The sequence below is a fragment of the Tympanuchus pallidicinctus genome, unplaced genomic scaffold, assembly GCF_026119805.1.
Source record: "Tympanuchus pallidicinctus isolate F22 unplaced genomic scaffold, pur_lepc_1.0 scaffold3, whole genome shotgun sequence".
Lineage (NCBI taxonomy): Eukaryota > Metazoa > Chordata > Aves > Galliformes > Phasianidae > Tympanuchus > Tympanuchus pallidicinctus.
In genome coordinates this window covers 36,549,744-36,566,532 of record NW_026294747.1, presented here as the reverse complement: position 1 = coordinate 36,566,532, position 16,789 = coordinate 36,549,744, and the positions used below count along the sequence as shown (strand labels likewise).

The 16,789-nt window shown below is 41.1% G+C and overlaps 1 protein-coding gene across 1 annotated transcript; it reads right to left on the bottom strand.

The window, feature by feature from the left end:
- Nucleotides 1–3,384, bottom strand: SSTR1 (somatostatin receptor 1). The gene is made up of 2 exons (XM_052694656.1): nt 1,631–3,384; nt 1–1,590 (listed from the first exon to the last, which is right to left on the bottom strand). Exon 1 carries the CDS (start codon nt 3,234–3,236, stop codon nt 2,058–2,060), a length of 1,179 nt encoding a protein of 392 aa, XP_052550616.1. The 5' UTR covers nt 3,237–3,384; the 3' UTR covers nt 1–1,590; nt 1,631–2,057.
- Nucleotides 3,385–16,789: the final 13,405 nt, after the last annotated feature.

Genomic DNA, 16,789 nt, shown 5'->3' with positions numbered 1-16,789 from the left:
TTGTTAAAGCTTTTCACAAAATGTTTTAATAAGTATGTAACAGCTTCCACATCAGCAATTTTGGAACTAAACAGGGCTGACTCAGAGTCCACTGAAATGAAGTAGTATTTCTTCTCTCATTTCAATGGGCTTTGAATCAAACAACTTTGAAGTACTAAATTTATACATTCATTTAACAGTACCTAATTTTTGGTGAAAGAAATGCACAAAGTAGTCTCCTGCTTACTGCTGCTGAGTGTAGTTAAAGGTACCGTTTAACAAGAACCTGCAGTATGTCCACCACCAGGTACTGGATGCTTCCACCGCCAGCCTCACCCTCAGCATGGCGTGCGTTTCTACCAGCACAGGGTACGGGTGTGCTGCTACCCAGGATTTTTCCCAATCCCTTGCTTCAAACTCTCAGCAGTTATAATTAATACCACCACAGCACTGAGCTGGAAAAGTGATTTGTCACAGCTACTGGGACACCTGCCACTGCATGATACTGTCAATACAGGTGGTAGAAAACAAACTGACGGAGCTGCTTGTTTCAACATCTTTCATCCTGGTGTGTGCGGCTGGGATGAGGGGAGGAGGGAGAGAGGGTTTGTTTAATCAGCTGTCATTTATCAAACAGTAAATCCTCATTTATCTATGGGAAAAGTATTGTTTCAGAGGAGGAAAAAAAAGGAAAATTCAAGAGAGTTTTTCCAGGGAGAGACAATGTAGATGAAAGAATTAGAAAAAGTCACAACCTTTTTCTCTGAAAAGAAGCCTTCTTGAGCATTGCCCCTTTTAAAAGCACTCTTGCAGGTAGTCACCAGACATAAGTACACAGCATAAATTGCTTCAGAGAAACACGTTCACAGCACAGTAACAAGAATAAAAAAATCAAATAAAAAGACATCTGACACACTAAAACCAACACTTCTCAGAAATGAAACATTTTGAAGCTCTGGGCCAGTATATTACATTGGCAACTTATGAAACCCATTTTATCTCTTTATAGTGCAACAGAAGAAACTGGAGCTAGGCTAATAGCTATTGTCAAACAGCTACTTTTCTGTCAAGTATTTATTTAAGAGCCTGGTGGAGATTTTGAATAAAATCCCCTTTTTCCATGTCAGTTAAAGTGACTTTGTGGCCACTCAGGTCGTTGAAAACTGTCTCAGTCCCTTCATAGCTGTTTCATGGCCAGTGGAGCAGTGCAAGACAATAACTTCACAGTCTAGTGCTCCCCTAAAACTTTATTACTTGCACATTCCATCACGCGGAGGAACGCACTCACACCTCTCCCAGCCCAAGGCTTCCTCCTGCCCCCAGCTCTGTCCCCGTGGGTCACAGATCCATTACCTCCTGTTACTGGCATCCTGCTGTGAGTTCTGAGGCACTGCAACAATCAGGTTCCTTTCTGAAGGGCTTTTCTGCTTTGCTGCCTGTGATCGCAGCACAGAGCCTGAGCCCCAGGAAGGTGGGAGCTGTCTGCAGAGCAAAAGCTGCTCCTTTTCTTGGAGCCTTTTTGCTCCCCTTTTTTTTTTTTTTTTTTTTTTCCCCATGGGGAAACAGGGAGAGACTGCTTTCTGGGAGAGGGCAGATGTGTTCAGGAGGGACCTTTCCCAGCTTTTCTGCTCTCTGACTGGCAAGTGGCTACCCATGGATGCTGGGCAGGTTTGCTACTGGTCAAGGGGGTCTGAACCTGACCTGAAGCAGGCTCTGCTCAGTGGCAGAGGGTCTCACCAGCTAAGGGGAAGGAGAGGGGACCTGTACAGAAGGGGAGAGTTTTTGTTGGACCTGCTTGTCAGAGAGATGGGGCTAGCAGAGCCTGGCTGCCAGATGCTATGCATGGCAGTTTACTAAGGGGGTGTCAAAGCATCAGCAAATGCACCCAGTTTCAAAGGAGGCAAGGGGAATGGGGCAGCACACCAAGGACATGGGGTTTTCTTTGCTTCCTCTTCTCCCAAACACTGCTGTTAGTAGGCTGGATCAAAACCCCCTCCCTCCCAGCCTCCCCATGCCACAGACTGGCTCCGCTCACCCTCCTGCTGGGGGGTGGTGGGGCAGGGGGCAAGAATGCTTCCTCAGAGCGTAGTAATTCTGGAGGTGCACGTGCCATTCCTGTACATGCTCCCTGACTCCAAGTTGTCCGGGGGGAAGTCCTCCACGCTGTACGCCCTGCTTTTGAGGGCAGTGGCATAGTAGTCAATGGGTTCCTCTGCAGCATTGTCCATCCAACTGAGGCAGAGCAGTCTCTGGAAGGATCGCTTGAAATTGTCTGAGAGAAAGCCATAGAGGATGGGGTTGGCACAGCTATTGGCATAGCCCAAGATGACGGAGAGCTGGCTGATGGTGGCGTCATCCTGCTCTACAAAGACATTGACCAGCTGCACAATGTAGAAGGGCATCCAACAGATGACAAAGACCATCACCACCATCATGACCATGAGGGTGATCTTGCGCTCCGAGCGTTTGCGTTGCTGCCAGCCAGCCTTCAGGGCCACCATGCGCATCTTGGCAATGATGAGGATGTAACAGAGGCAGATGGCCACCACTGGTAGCAAGAAGCCCATCAGAAAGGTGTAGACCACAAAGACCACCAGCCACCTCTGGGTGGGCTCTGGCATGAGCATGTTGCAAGCCACCGTTCCATCACTGTTGGCTGCTGTATTGGAGAAGATGATGATGGGCAGGATGATGAGGATGGAAAGCACCCAGACACCGAGGTTGACCATCTTAGCCACAGTGGGCCGGCGGTACCTGGCCGCCTTGATGGGGTGCACCACAGCGATGTAGCGGTCCACGCTGAGCACAGTCAGGCAGTAGATACTGGTGAACATGTTGATGGCATCCACACTGAGCACCAGGCGGCAGAGCAGAGAGCCAAATGGCCAGTGGTGCAGCAAGGTGGAAGTGACCAGGAAGGGGACACTAAGCATCAGCAGCTCGTCTGCAATGGCCAAGTTAAGGATGTAGATGTTGGTGGCCGTCTTCATCTTGGCATAGCGTAGGATCACGTAGATGACCATGGAGTTGCCACACAGCCCCACCAGGCACACCACAGAGTAGATGAAAGAGATGAGGATGGCGCTGCCCTGGGACTCGCTCAAGGTGCTGTTCGGGGCACCAGAGGAGTTCCTGCCGCCCGAGTCCATGCCCCTCGCCGCCGCCTCCTCCAAAGCGCCGCTGGCTCCGCTGTGGCTGCCGCCTCTGTGGCTGCCTGCACCGCCCGGGAGCCTGGTGCAGGTGCCATCGGGGAGCATACCCCGCCCGGATCTCCTCGCTTCTGCTCAGCACGGCTGGCTCCGGCCGCTCGCCGGGCGCAGCATCGCGGCGGGCTCCCGGCGGGCTCCCTCCGGTGCGTTGCTCCGGGCGCGGGCGCGGGGACGGACGGAGGCGGCCGCCGAGCTCCGAGCGCAGGAATCGCTGCTCCCTGGCTGGTGAATGATTAATAGGCAGCGGCGCGTCACCGGCTACGAAAGGAGGAGGGAAAGAAAAAAATGCGGGAGGAGACGTTAGTGGGTGTCCCTTCCCACCTCCCGCCTCCTAACCTCCCCCCCCCGCCCCGGGCTGCTTGCACTGCCCCTGCCCTACGCTGTATTGCCTCTTTTCATCCTGAGTTGCTCTCCCTCTCTTCACTGGCTCCAATGAAGTCAGCCTCCTGCCCCTCCGTGCGCCATGACATCTGGGTCCGGGGGCACCCCGAGCAGAAGGACCATGATTCTTTCTCTAGAATAAAAGCTTGTGTCATGGGTAGACAGGCAGTTTTCATTCCCCCACAGCTGCTGTGTTCTCCTCTTCCTGCACCTTCCACACTGCCCACCCCACAGAGCTACCACGCACGGCACTGAATACGTACTCCACAACCTGGGGCTGAGCACTGCCTGGAACCTGCAATGCCTGCACCTCTCACCATCACACAGCTCCATGTTCTCCACCTCATTCTATCTCGCCTCCATCGTCAGACATCACATGTAAGTAGCATCCCATACTTCAGAGCCTTGCCATGCTCTGCATGCTATGTCCTGAGCCCTGTCCTATTCTCACTCCCTAGCACACCTTCTGGCTCTGAGCACCAATATTCACCATCGCTATCTGCACCATGATGGTGCCAAGAACATCCCAGCTATGCTGCCACACAAGCATACCATCTATCCACTCTTCTGTCCCCGCACATACTGCTTCCATTCATGGTATCTCTTCAAATGGAATCATCACATGCTAAATCACCACTGCTACACACAAACACATACACCCCTTACATGCATATCCCTGACTGGGATGTGCAGCAAAAAACTACTTCTACACACTGACCCTTACTGTGCCGTTTCAAACATGGACCCTAATCCTGACTGACAAATGCAGTCAAAACCAATCACTACTCATGCTGTCATGCCCAGTCAGACACTGATTCCTTATGCACCTCATCCACGCCACCAGCTCCAAACACACATTAACACCATCAGCATGCCCTAGAACCACATTTCAGCACTCCAGGCAAACACTGGTCACCTTCATATCCACACCTTCTTCCAGGCATTACATGTCTTTGCTCCATACATGCAATCACTCCATGCAGTCTGCTCTTATATTTACATATAACCATTTTGCCAGCTTCCAAACACAACCACCACCTGGTTCTGTATGAACCAGACACAGTTACTCACTAACACGTGCACCACACTTGCTTACTCAATCAACACTCCCTCAGCACATACATATGCAAAAGAGAAAAACAAAACCAATATCTGCTTATTCTGTCTATTGCAGCTATTTGTATGTGTGAGGACATCTCACCTTTATGGAGACCAGTCTGCTTCTTTACATGAACTCACCTTTGAGTACTGCCTACTTTTCCAAAAACAGCAGGTCCATGCCACATAAATGTCACCACAATGCATATGCCCCTAACACCACTATGCTCAGCATCACACTTGCGTCCTCGCTACCTACTCTTTTTATCATGCATACCCATCACCTCCTACAGTTCACAAATCCCATTATCACTGTCTTTCCACCCTCACAATTATACATGTTGTCACTACCCACCACTTTAATATGCAGATACACAAAATCAGTTCATTACAACCCAGTATCACCAATAGCTATTCCAACACACACATGTAATCTTGCTGACTGTGTGATTTTCTTCATGTCAGTCATCACTTCCAGGCTATATACACCTTGGCGCAGCAAAGGAACAAATGTGTGCTCTTTGGCACCTTGTTATAGGCATTCTGTTTCACAAACGCACCCTTTTGCAGATGCCTTAAGCAAACTATTTCCTTTTCTTCTGTGACCAAGAAGAAAAGAGAATAAGGATCTATATGAAGTTTTACCCAGAAATTTAACAGTTTAAGATAAAATACCAATACCTCCCCGCAAATAATAATAATTAAAAAAAAAAACCAAAACCAAAAAACCCACCCCATTCAGTTGTTAGTGATTGCATGTAGTTCTATTTGAACTATATTCTTTGTGGCTTTTGGTCATCCTGAGTTCTTTTTGTGTTTATGTTCAAATGTAGAAATGCCTTTACTGAGTCACCTTTGCAAACGATATTAACACTCTAAGGATCATCACAGTATATGACTAGCTAGATGTTAGAGCACCTGGGGATGTCATGCAAATTTTCTTGAGAAACTTTATCCGCACAATTTGGGTTTCAGAGATTGTATATTCTCATGTGCTAGCATCAGAACTTCCAGTATACAGTGAAAAGATTTATATTTAACTACACCATGCAGAATCTTTATTTGCAGCATGCTATCTGCCACTGTTCCACAATTACATAAATTCAGCTGGAGAATGATATTCATTAAAATTTATATTCTGGGAGAATGTGAATCAGCTTTCAGTCACTGACATGAGGAGGAGCTTAAGTAAATAACTGCAAACCCATCAGCAAGAACATCTGGTTGATTGCAGCACTTCAGTCTTTTTGAAAACCTATAGTTCAACTATAATCCAATTTTTGTTTACGTGAGCATTTATTTTAAAGAATATTTATGTACAGAATGTTGCTTAAAGAATTTCCTTGTTTCGTATTGTTATAAATTGGCATTTAACAGTAGCTTCATTATGAATCTGAATGCTTTTGTATTGCTCTCTGTGAAGATAAGAGCAAAAAGGATTGATTTTGAGACTGATTGATAGCAATGTCATCAGCACAAAATATAAGTTCTTGTCCGCATTGCCCTCCATTTTATCTGCATATGCATAAACACAGTCACTCATGGAGGTATTTTAGACACTTTCTTTTTCATTTGTCCCATTTTAATCAATGCAAGCAGTTGGCTAGGCCCCGCACCAGATGATCAGTAAGAACTGTTCTATGAAAATAAATGTGGGCAGTGCTCTTTCTTACTGCAAATATTCAAAATCAGTTACCTTTGAACTCTTACTCCTGCAGAAGTACAAAACTCATTAGGCATCTTACACGTACCTCGTTGATGCATATGCCCAGAAAAACAAAACATTATTGTAGTCATTATTATAATGAAGTGCCAGGTGCACAATTCATAACATTTACGGACTTCTATGTCTCCTTTCCACAGATAGGGAAAATTACATTCATTTTAGAGAATGCTTCCATTTTCCAAAAAGAAGTTGTTTGATTGCCTGCCTTGTCATTTGAACAAATTTTGCTATCACAGTGCTTATATTTTACTGATAAATTCTAGATCTTTACCAACATTCAGTCCTCTACTGCTCATGATTCAAAAGCAATATTTCAAACCTTAACTACACAATAAAGAAGCAATGCTTCAGTAGAAATAATGTACTTTATTATCCAAACAATGATATAATACCATTATAAATATCAGCACTTTCTCATTTCATCCTCACAAAATGAAAGAAATAGATGACAGTAGAAATATCTTGTAAAGAAGAAATTCTGATACATATAAACTCTAATATGAAAACATGCTTAGATTTCTTTTTCTTTTTTTATGGTTGCATTTTTAACCTAAAGATTTCTCTGTAAGGAATAGACCAGTGGTCTCAGTTTGTGATTATAAAGGTCCTGCCACAAGAAGGGGAAAGGCAGCTTGATCATCTCAACACAAGCTGTAGGTCTGCCGAGGATGCACACAGATGTATTTCAATACATCTTTCTTTAGCAAGACTTGCCTCCCCTGGCAAAGTGAAAAATGAATTATGTTCAGAAGATCTCACTTCTGGCCCATGCTGGGCAGCCTAGACCTAATGCTTAGCCCATGCCAAGGGTTAGAGTTAGGGTTAAGAATGATATGAGCAAAGCCTATAGCAGCGCAGAAGCAAGGTGAAAGGACAAGTGATGAAGGAGGCTGCACATGGTCATTCCTTTGGGTTGTGGCTAGGCATCTCAGGTACAGCTCATCCCATTCCTCTGCTTATGTTAATGGAAGGCAATTTTGGAGAGATGGGCAACAAAAATCAAATAGACTGTATAAATCGCAGCCACAAAACCTTGTGGTTTGAACTCCCGACAAGTACATTCACTTTTATACTAGCTGATAGAGCACTTCCTGCCCTGAAATTCATAGAATAATAGAATTGCTTGACTTGGATGGGACCTTTTTAAAGATTGTCTACTCATACTACCCTGCAATGAACAAGGACATCTACCACTGGATTCAGGTTGCTCAGAACCCATCCAGCCTGACCTTGAATGTCAAAGTCTCCCACCTGGAAGGACCCTAGAAATGGCTCACAAGGCAGATACATTTTCTGTCAATCAAGACGTATTTTTTCTAGTGTCACCATGCCTGGGTTGTTGTGAGAAGAGTAGAGGAAGCCATCAAGACACTAAAAATAATCTTAGGATATAGTATTATATATTTTAAAACCTGGTAAATACATGAATAATTTTCATCAAATCCTTCAAATTTTCGTTGCTACAGTGCTGCAGTAGGCTGTGAAATATCTCTAATTTTTATATGTTGTGAAAATTCAGGAAATTCAAAAGAATTTTGGTAGGCTGAGTCATGTTGATGATGTTCCACTGAATAATTCAGTTATGTGTCTCCTGTTCAAACTACAGATACCCTATACAACATTCAAACCAAATGTTTAATAAATCTTGCTGAGAACTTAAAGACTGAATGCTCTTTTACAACCATTTATTTCTACAAACTAGCAAAATATGATATATTTTCAGTAGTCAGTTGAATTGTAATCTGTTACAGTTTTGTTATAAATCATTCAGTACCTATATAGATAGCACATTTTTGGGAGTCATACATTTTTCATTACTTTTTTTATTAAGACAGAAAATTTTGGGCCATTTAAACCACTCAGATGTAAATTCTATCTTGCTTTATGAGAGATATCAATGGAGTCAGCTGTGAATCAGCAGAGATTTTAACTTTGCAATGAATGTCAACATATTCTAAAGTGTTTTCATTTTAATACAGCTGTTGTATCTGAGATGGCACGATTCTGATTATCATTTTACTTTAGCAGAGTGTGTAAACTTACATTATTGTTAGTTATGGTTGAAAATCCAGTGCAAATTGACAGATGGGAGTGATTCATTATTATGGTATGTTAGAAAGCATTTTCTCCTAAAAGGACAATTTTGTCTTTTGAACTTTACAATTAATTGAGAAATTAACATATATTCTGTAGAAACAGATGTTTTAAACCAAATTCATTAGAGAAAGTGTCAAGCTGTGGCTTAGTGAACACACAAACAGCCCTTTGTCTCTCAGTCTAGATGCATTTATTTCAGATTTATTTGCAGAAAATATTAAAACAAAATGGTTGACAAAAGCTCTGTTGCATTGCAATTCTCCTCACTTCATCACTTTTTCTAGTGCAGTGATTGATAAACAAAACAGAGTACCATTATTGAAATCAATTACCTGTCAAAATCATACAACAAACTGCTCTATGCCAGTATTTTCTCAGAAGAGCTAAAGGTTGAATACAGCATGTTCTCAAAAATGAGGCTACTCTAGCAAGCAACGTAAGATATAGTGCCAGATTATGATTTCATATACACATTTCCAAATCTGAGTAATTTTATTGACTTGTAATTAACTGGGTTTGAATTGATGTATCAGTAGCTGGGATCTCAATTTTAATCGTTGCCTCCCTTAGGAAAATTACTTGGTGGAAAGTTGCCACAGCAGTAGGTGTGGCTGAATATATTTTTGCTGTAAAGATCATCACAGACAAAATATATTTAAAAGATTTTCATCAGGCCTAGTTAAAACCTGCCTGAAGCAGAGCAGATATGATATCTGAATATAATATTATTTTACTACTTGATTAACTTGACTATTTCTAAAGAATTAGGGAGTTGTATATTCTGTTCTAGCCAGCAAAACAATAGCTGTCGTATTGCCTTCCACGCTACTAACCCTAACCAGGTTAGGACCTAAAATAACTGCACGTATACAGCAATATGAATGAACAACAAAATGGTGTTTATTACACGTAAAACCTAGCTTATATACCCTATGTGCTTATCATCTACGCCCTTAAAGCATGTGCCATACATCAATCACAGAGCTGGGGAGGTCCTGCCGCGTCACATCCCAATGGAATGCCTCGCAGTCACCTACTATACTCCCCAGATAATATTACATCATTCTATGCTACAGTGCATGATCCAATACAAAAACCTGTTGCATTAAAAAGCAAGTAAGTTCAACTCCTCACCTTGAAGGAAATAATTACTTTGCTATGTTTCTATTACTTTGCTGAGCATTGATTATTATATTAATTGGGTCTTGTCTCTGAGGTTTCATGTTAATAGACATTCCATTCAGGGGAAAAACATTTCTTCTGACTGAGATGCTAGTCATTATTATAGCACACCAGAACAAGCAGGACACTTTGCGTTTCTTTAAAGGGAAGGAAGCATGAATCTGTGAATGGATTCCCATGGAGATTCATAGCATTTGAAAACATTAATTGTTCTGCTTACAACCCCAGTAACAGAACTGATTTGACTGTAATTATCTCACCTTTGCAAGATTTGTATAATTTCAGATGTAACTTTTGAGGAGAAAATTGATATACAATTACAGCTGCAGACATTGTAGCCAATATAGCATCCTTCATAGAGTCACAGAATTATAGAATTGCTCAGGTTGGGAAAGACCTTAAAGATCACTGAGTCCAACCAAAACCTGACCATACTACACTAACTAACAACCCTCTGCTAAATGATATCCCTGAGCACCACATCCAAACGGTTTTTAAACTCATCCAGGCATGGTGACTCAACCACCTCCCTGGAGAGCCTATTCTTGTGCTTGACTACTCTTTCTGTATAGAAGTGTTTCCTGATATCCAACCGAAACTTACCCTGGTAGGGTAAGTTGAGATAGCCTTAAGGCTATTTCCCCTCGTCCTGTCACCTGTCCCCACTGAGTAGAGACTAACCCCCCTCTCACTGTAAGCACTTTTCAGGTATTGGAACAATAAGGTCTCCCTTGAGCCTCCTTTTCCCCAGACTAAACAGCTCCAGTTCCTTCAGTCTCAACTCATAGGGCACATTCTCCAAGCCCTTCACAAGCCTTGTTGACCTTCTTTGGACCTGCTTCAGCACCTCAATGTCCTTTCTGTACTGAGGTGCCCAAAACTGAACACAGTGCTCAAGGTGAGGCCTCACCAATGATGAGTACAGAGGCAGGATTACTTCCCTAGTCCTGCTCACCACACCATTCCTGATATAAGCCAGGATGCCATTGGCCTTCTTGGCCACCTGGGCACACTGCTGGCTCATATTCAGCCAACTGTCCATCAGTACACCAAGGTCCCTTCCCATCAGGAACCTTTCCAGCCACACTTCCCCAAGCCTGTAGGGTTGCCTGGGATTGTTGTGACCAAAATGCAGGACCCAACACTTGGCCATACTGAAACTATTGAAGTTTACCTTGGCCAATTGATCCAGTCTGTCCAGATCCCTCTGTAGTGCCCTTCTCCCCTCAGGCAGATCAACGCTTCCTCCCGATTTGGTCTGCAAACTTACTGAGGGTGCACTCAATCCTCTCAATCCCCTCATCAAGATTGTTAACAAAGATGTTAAACAAAAGATGCCCAGTACTGAGCCTTGGGGGACACCGATCGTGACTGGCAGCCAACTGGATTTAACTCCATTGACCACAACTCTTTGGGCCCAGCCATCCAGACAGTGTTTCACCCAGCGGAGTGTATGGCCATCCACACCGTGGGCAGCCAGCTTCTCCATGAGAATGTTATGGGGGACATTCTCAAAGAATTTGCTAGTTTGCAGTTTTCAGATATCAGCCCTCTTGATCTCAGCCAAAACTGTCCTATGCGGTTCCGAGTATGCAGATCTGTTCTATAGGGAGACTGTATTTTCTTCAGAGAAATGATCATGAAACTTCCACAGGGAAACTTCCAAACTTCCACAGTGTTGAGAGTTCTATTTATTCTCTTTACATTTAGCACCTACAAAATCACAGCACTTGAAGGTGAATGATAAATATCACTATATTTAAGCAAGAAAGCATTTTGGAATAATTTAGTTTGGCTGGACACAAAAATAATCTTAAAAGAAATTTCCACACAGTGAAGAAATATGCTGTTGTTTGCAGCAGTTTCCTTTACTATGTACAGCTGTGCAGGATAAAATATCTCAAATTACGTAGGGGAAATGTGTGAAACCGTACTGAAACAAACAGGGACCCCATCCATTACTCACAAAGAAAGATTTTGTCCACTCCATCTGACAGACAATGGAAAAGCAGCCTTTCTTATTTCAGCTGCAGAGCAGAGTTGTGTTTACTTATTACCTCTTCACTGAAAATGAGCAAGGAAATGAAAGTAAATGAAAACTTGTTAAAATTGTCATTGTCAAATGGAAGTGCCAAAAACCCCTTTTGATAGAACAAGCTCACAATTTATTCACAAATTCATTTTGTAATCCTTGTGTGAAGATGCTGTATAATCACCATTTTAATTCTGTGGGAAATTCTATACAATCTGTAATATTCTACTTGCTCTTATTTCTTTCTAAGTGTTGGCGTAATTTTATTGATTTCCTGCTGTGTAATCTTTGGAGTTTTGGAATTTTTTCATGTGATAAAAATGACTCACTATAAACTCTTTGTTTTGGAGAACAGCTTAATCTTTAAATAGATATATTCATGTAAATTACAAGAATGGCAATTTTTCATCATTCAAACAGAGATAGAAATACGCATTCAAGGAATATGCAAATCTGTTGAAATAATTTAGGCTTGAAATCACGTCTGTAAAATGGAACTTTCCCAGTGAGTCAATGAAATTTTCCACAACTCATTTAAACAAAAACACTTGTAACACTCAGAACTTTTGTTATTGTATCTATAAATGCACAAGTAATAGCAAATAATTATTGCAGGTGCTAGTTGATGGCTGATGGTCACCTGCTCCTTACCTTCTAGTAAAGCAATTTCCTTCAACATATGCTGTGCTCTGGTGGTTTGTCCAGCCTTGCTTGGCTGGACAGATATCTTGGCCAGCCTCTTTACAGTAATTGTTATGTTTAAATGTATGCTGTTCGGATACTGTTTGCCATTGATAACTGTTTATCTTAGCAGGCCTGGATATAGGCAGACAATAAATATTAAAAGAAATATATGAGCAGAACTAATGGATGATCAATTATGAAAAGGGTGGGCTGGGGAGAAGAGGAGGCCTGTTTGCATGGCATTAGCTTTAAAGAAATCAGGAAATACCACTCTGACCAAAGTCAACTTACAGAACAACCATAGCTGCCTACGATACCCAATTACATTTTATGACTTACTCCACCTAGTTTTTGGAAAGTATTCACAGTGTGTGACTTTTCATTTAAGGGTCTGATGATCCTCCTGATGGATAATTCATTTCTCAAACTCCTGAAAAACATATAGGAAACAATTATTTAATTCACAGTAAATCTTGTTAAAAATTGAAGTCTCATCACAATCTGTTTCTTTTTATTTGTGAGCAGCAGGAAGCTGTTTTTATCATGAGGAAATGAGGAAAGACAGTTAAAAGGAAATATGTCTGTGAACAACTTAAGTAACAGCGCACATCATAGAGAGACAGCACAAATCTACTTTGTGTTCACTGAAGTTCAAGTCCAGCTGCAGGATGAAGATTAACTGGAAAAAAAAGCATAATTCTATGGTTACCTTTGGTTATCTATGGTACTTTTACATCTCTGAAGACTGTTCAACATTTCAGGCACTGTGTTCTGCAGATCCAACATTCATGCAGTAGAACAGAAGGCAATCTCTTCTAGTTTGATATGATCAAGGAATTTTTGCAGTTGTATCTTGCATGTTTTATTAAGCAGAAGTGTTTTTGTTTAATTTCATAACTGATCAGAAAAAAAGGTGCCAGAGGCCAGATGTTTTTAACATAGAGCTTAATAAGTTAAAATAGAGTAGTAAAGTAAAAACATACAGTGAAGAAAATACAGATGTGGAATAGTTTTACAACTAGCAGTTAAGAAAAACTCCTCCTTCTAATAAACAAACAGAAAACTCCAAACAATATTAATATTAAAAACATTTCAGGAAATAACTCTCATTAGAGCTGAAAACTGGCTGTTTGCACATGCCCAGGTACTGAGACCTCTGCAGTAATTCAACACCTTCATTGATTCTTCGTGCACAGGAAGACCATCTAAAATCTTCTGGTATAAAACAATGAAGCATACCATGGTATGGCATGCTTCATAGCATACATGCTTTATAGCATATAAACTCACTTCTTATCTTTGTAGTGTATGCAGAGGTCATGAAAGCTTCATGTAGATTGAAAACTCATCTGTGTATGATGAGTCAAGGCACTGTTGGTCATTTCTATAAATCATTTGCATGAGGTGATCCATTGGTCATTTTCCCCTCACCTCTATTTAAAACTAGCTACTTGTTTTTAATTTGTAATCTATACATCTCCTTTCCTTTTGACATAAGAAATACAATTTTTTGTTTGTTTCCATCATACTATCTACAATCTACCATTGCACTTATCTAGTGATTGTAATTTTCTAACATGAGAGACATTATGCAAGATTCAAATATATCTGAAGGGAAAGATGACTAGGTGGAGGTCATGAAGAAAGCAGGGATGATAAATGGTTATTTCATCTCTATGTCAGAGTCAATAATGCACTTAATGTCACTCTGCCATCTCAGAATGCAGGCTAAGTGTAATAATATATGAATGAAATACAGGAAAAAAAGAAACTTTTAAGGTATACACTTTGGTAAGACATTCAGCCTTGAGCTCTTGGGTTAACAACAGTATATCCAAAGAAAATCAATGCAGGTAGCATCTGTTCTTACTTTCCTAAATAAATTATTCACAAACTTTTGGATTCCCTCAGACTTTTTCCTTTGGTAGTGGGAGAAAGCCTGCATCTTCCCACTCTTTTTCCAACTCTTCTGAAAGATCCAGAGTCAATCTGCCTCTGCCTGTCTCTGTAAGCCAGAGGTGAGGACTCTTTCTTCCCTGTATATGTCTTTTCCTCCTTCCCTCTTCCTTTTCACCTTTTTCTCATCTCTCTCCTTGTTAGCTAATGCCAGAACCAGTTTAGTAGCCTCTCACTTTATCAGAATTTGCCAACACCTGCAAAAAGTGATATTTGAGGTTGTGTGCATTAGCAAGTAGTGCAGAACAACAAAAGAAGACATGTAGAGAGAAAGATTTAGTGCTGAGATATGGATGTCTAAGCTAGACACATTGTGGTCTGTTAGTTGTTGGTTGTTTTTTGTTTTTTTTTAAATTTGGATTAGGACTAATCTGGTTGGTGGATTTAGCACCTGTGGCAGCAGTATTCAAGGTTGCTTGTGGAGCATCCACTCAGTTCCTGCCTTCTACAAAGTGAACCAAAGATTGCTATCTAAGAATATTTGAAGATTTACATGAAAAGTGGCTGCCTGATCCAAATTCACTCTAGAATGAATAAGGGATTTTCATGATTTTAATGTACTCAGGATAGGAAGTATGAAATGCTGACACAGCTGTGGCCAGACTTCCATGAAAGCCAATATATCACTTGGGGGATTCTGTGGAGGATGAATAAATAACTCAGTATGCCCTGTACTGATGGAAATAAACGTATCACATTGTGCTAGCATATGGTTGTAAGATAATAAAGCTATGTTTATAAAGATAGAGCTGTCTAATTAGATTAGAAAGGAAGTAAATGTCATACAGTACATTATAGTTCTCAATTTTATAACCTTTGGTACTACCAGAAAATAAGGAAAAATTTGTGGAAGTGATTCCTAACTAGGCAGCATCACTAGCAGTGGTGAAAAAAACAACTGAGAGTGCAGCTCCTTTCCACCTGTTTTTCAACATTCATTTTCAAATCTCTTTCAGGTAACACTGGCCGTGATCCTAGTGGACTGACAGGTAGGAAAATACTGAGATTAAACTGGATTAAAGCTGCTGAATTCATCTAATTATCATTGTCATGCTCTAGGATAGACAGAATTATTTGCAGAATTACAAATTTGTGCTGACAGTGAAGATTTTTCTAGTTCTGTCTACAGAATAAATGGGAGGGGAAGATTTTCTAAAGGCTGTGCTTGGCCTTGTTTTATCCTTAGAACGCTCTTTACATGTTTTCTTATGTTATTGATGCCCTACTTATATAATCTCTGATGGTGCTATCTCCATGCACTTCAGGTGTCATCTAATCCCACAGAAACCACTCTGTACAGGTTTTGAATGTTTAGCTTAAGTGTTGATTGTAGAATTTCCTTTTGAAACAAACATTTGGTATTGAGTGTGTCGCGGTTTTGAATTAAGACCTTACAGAAAAACTGAAAATATTTGTTATTGACTGCTTCATAAAAACCCTGTGTTCCTCACATCCACAGGGTTTGACATTTTAGTCATTAGCAAATTCCATTTCAGGTTTAGGGTATAATTGAATTGGAACAATTCTATTGACTTCAGTTAAAGCATTATCAGACTCATTTTCTGATGTGAAAAGAAAAATAATCAAGATGGCTTTGGAAACTGCTAACATTTACATGAAGTGGTCATTTTAAAGCCCTTGTCTTATTTAAAAAAAAAAAAAAAAACAAAACCAAAAACCAAACAAAAAAAAAACCAAAACAAACCAAACAAAAAAAAACCCTTCTGTAAAACAGATATAAAATAGCCCCAAGAGGCAGTTCCAGAATTCTGTCTAATCTTTTAATTTTTGATAAACTACTAACGCCTGATTTGTCAAACATGTTGCCTGAAACCTCTGTTATTTAGATTCAATCTTTAAATCTTTCACTTTTCTGGGCTGCGAGACTGAGCTCTTGAAAATGCAGCATGGTTATTTTAAGACATACTGATCTGACATAACGGTATTCAGCATCATCCCTGTGTGCCATGTATGGGATAATGAGTCGGATCACTGCTGAACAATGATTGACACCAAAAGTAAGTCAGTGTTTGGCATCCTACTGCATAAAATTCTCATCAGTCACCTGTAACGACAGGTCTATCTAAGCTCCCTGTTTTTTGTCTGCTCTGTTAGGATTCTAGGCCTAAAGAGTCTCTAGAACACATGGTCCACATGGGTTCAGACCTACTTAATTGAAGCCCAATTAGCACTGCTTCTTTCTGCAGCTGTGCAGAGGCTCAGTGAGTGAACCTGGGCTCTCATCTGACAGGGCCCTAGTGAACTGGAAGTTTTCTATACTTACCATGCATCACATTGTCTTAAAGAAAACAGGGTGAAAAGCAGGAAAATGTTTCCTCCTATCTTGTCTCAAGAATGAAAAGAGGATTTCATCTGCAGATTTGATCAAATGTAATTAAAACCCCAACAGGTTCTTTGTGCTTGTGTGGTTTTACTCTTGTAGTC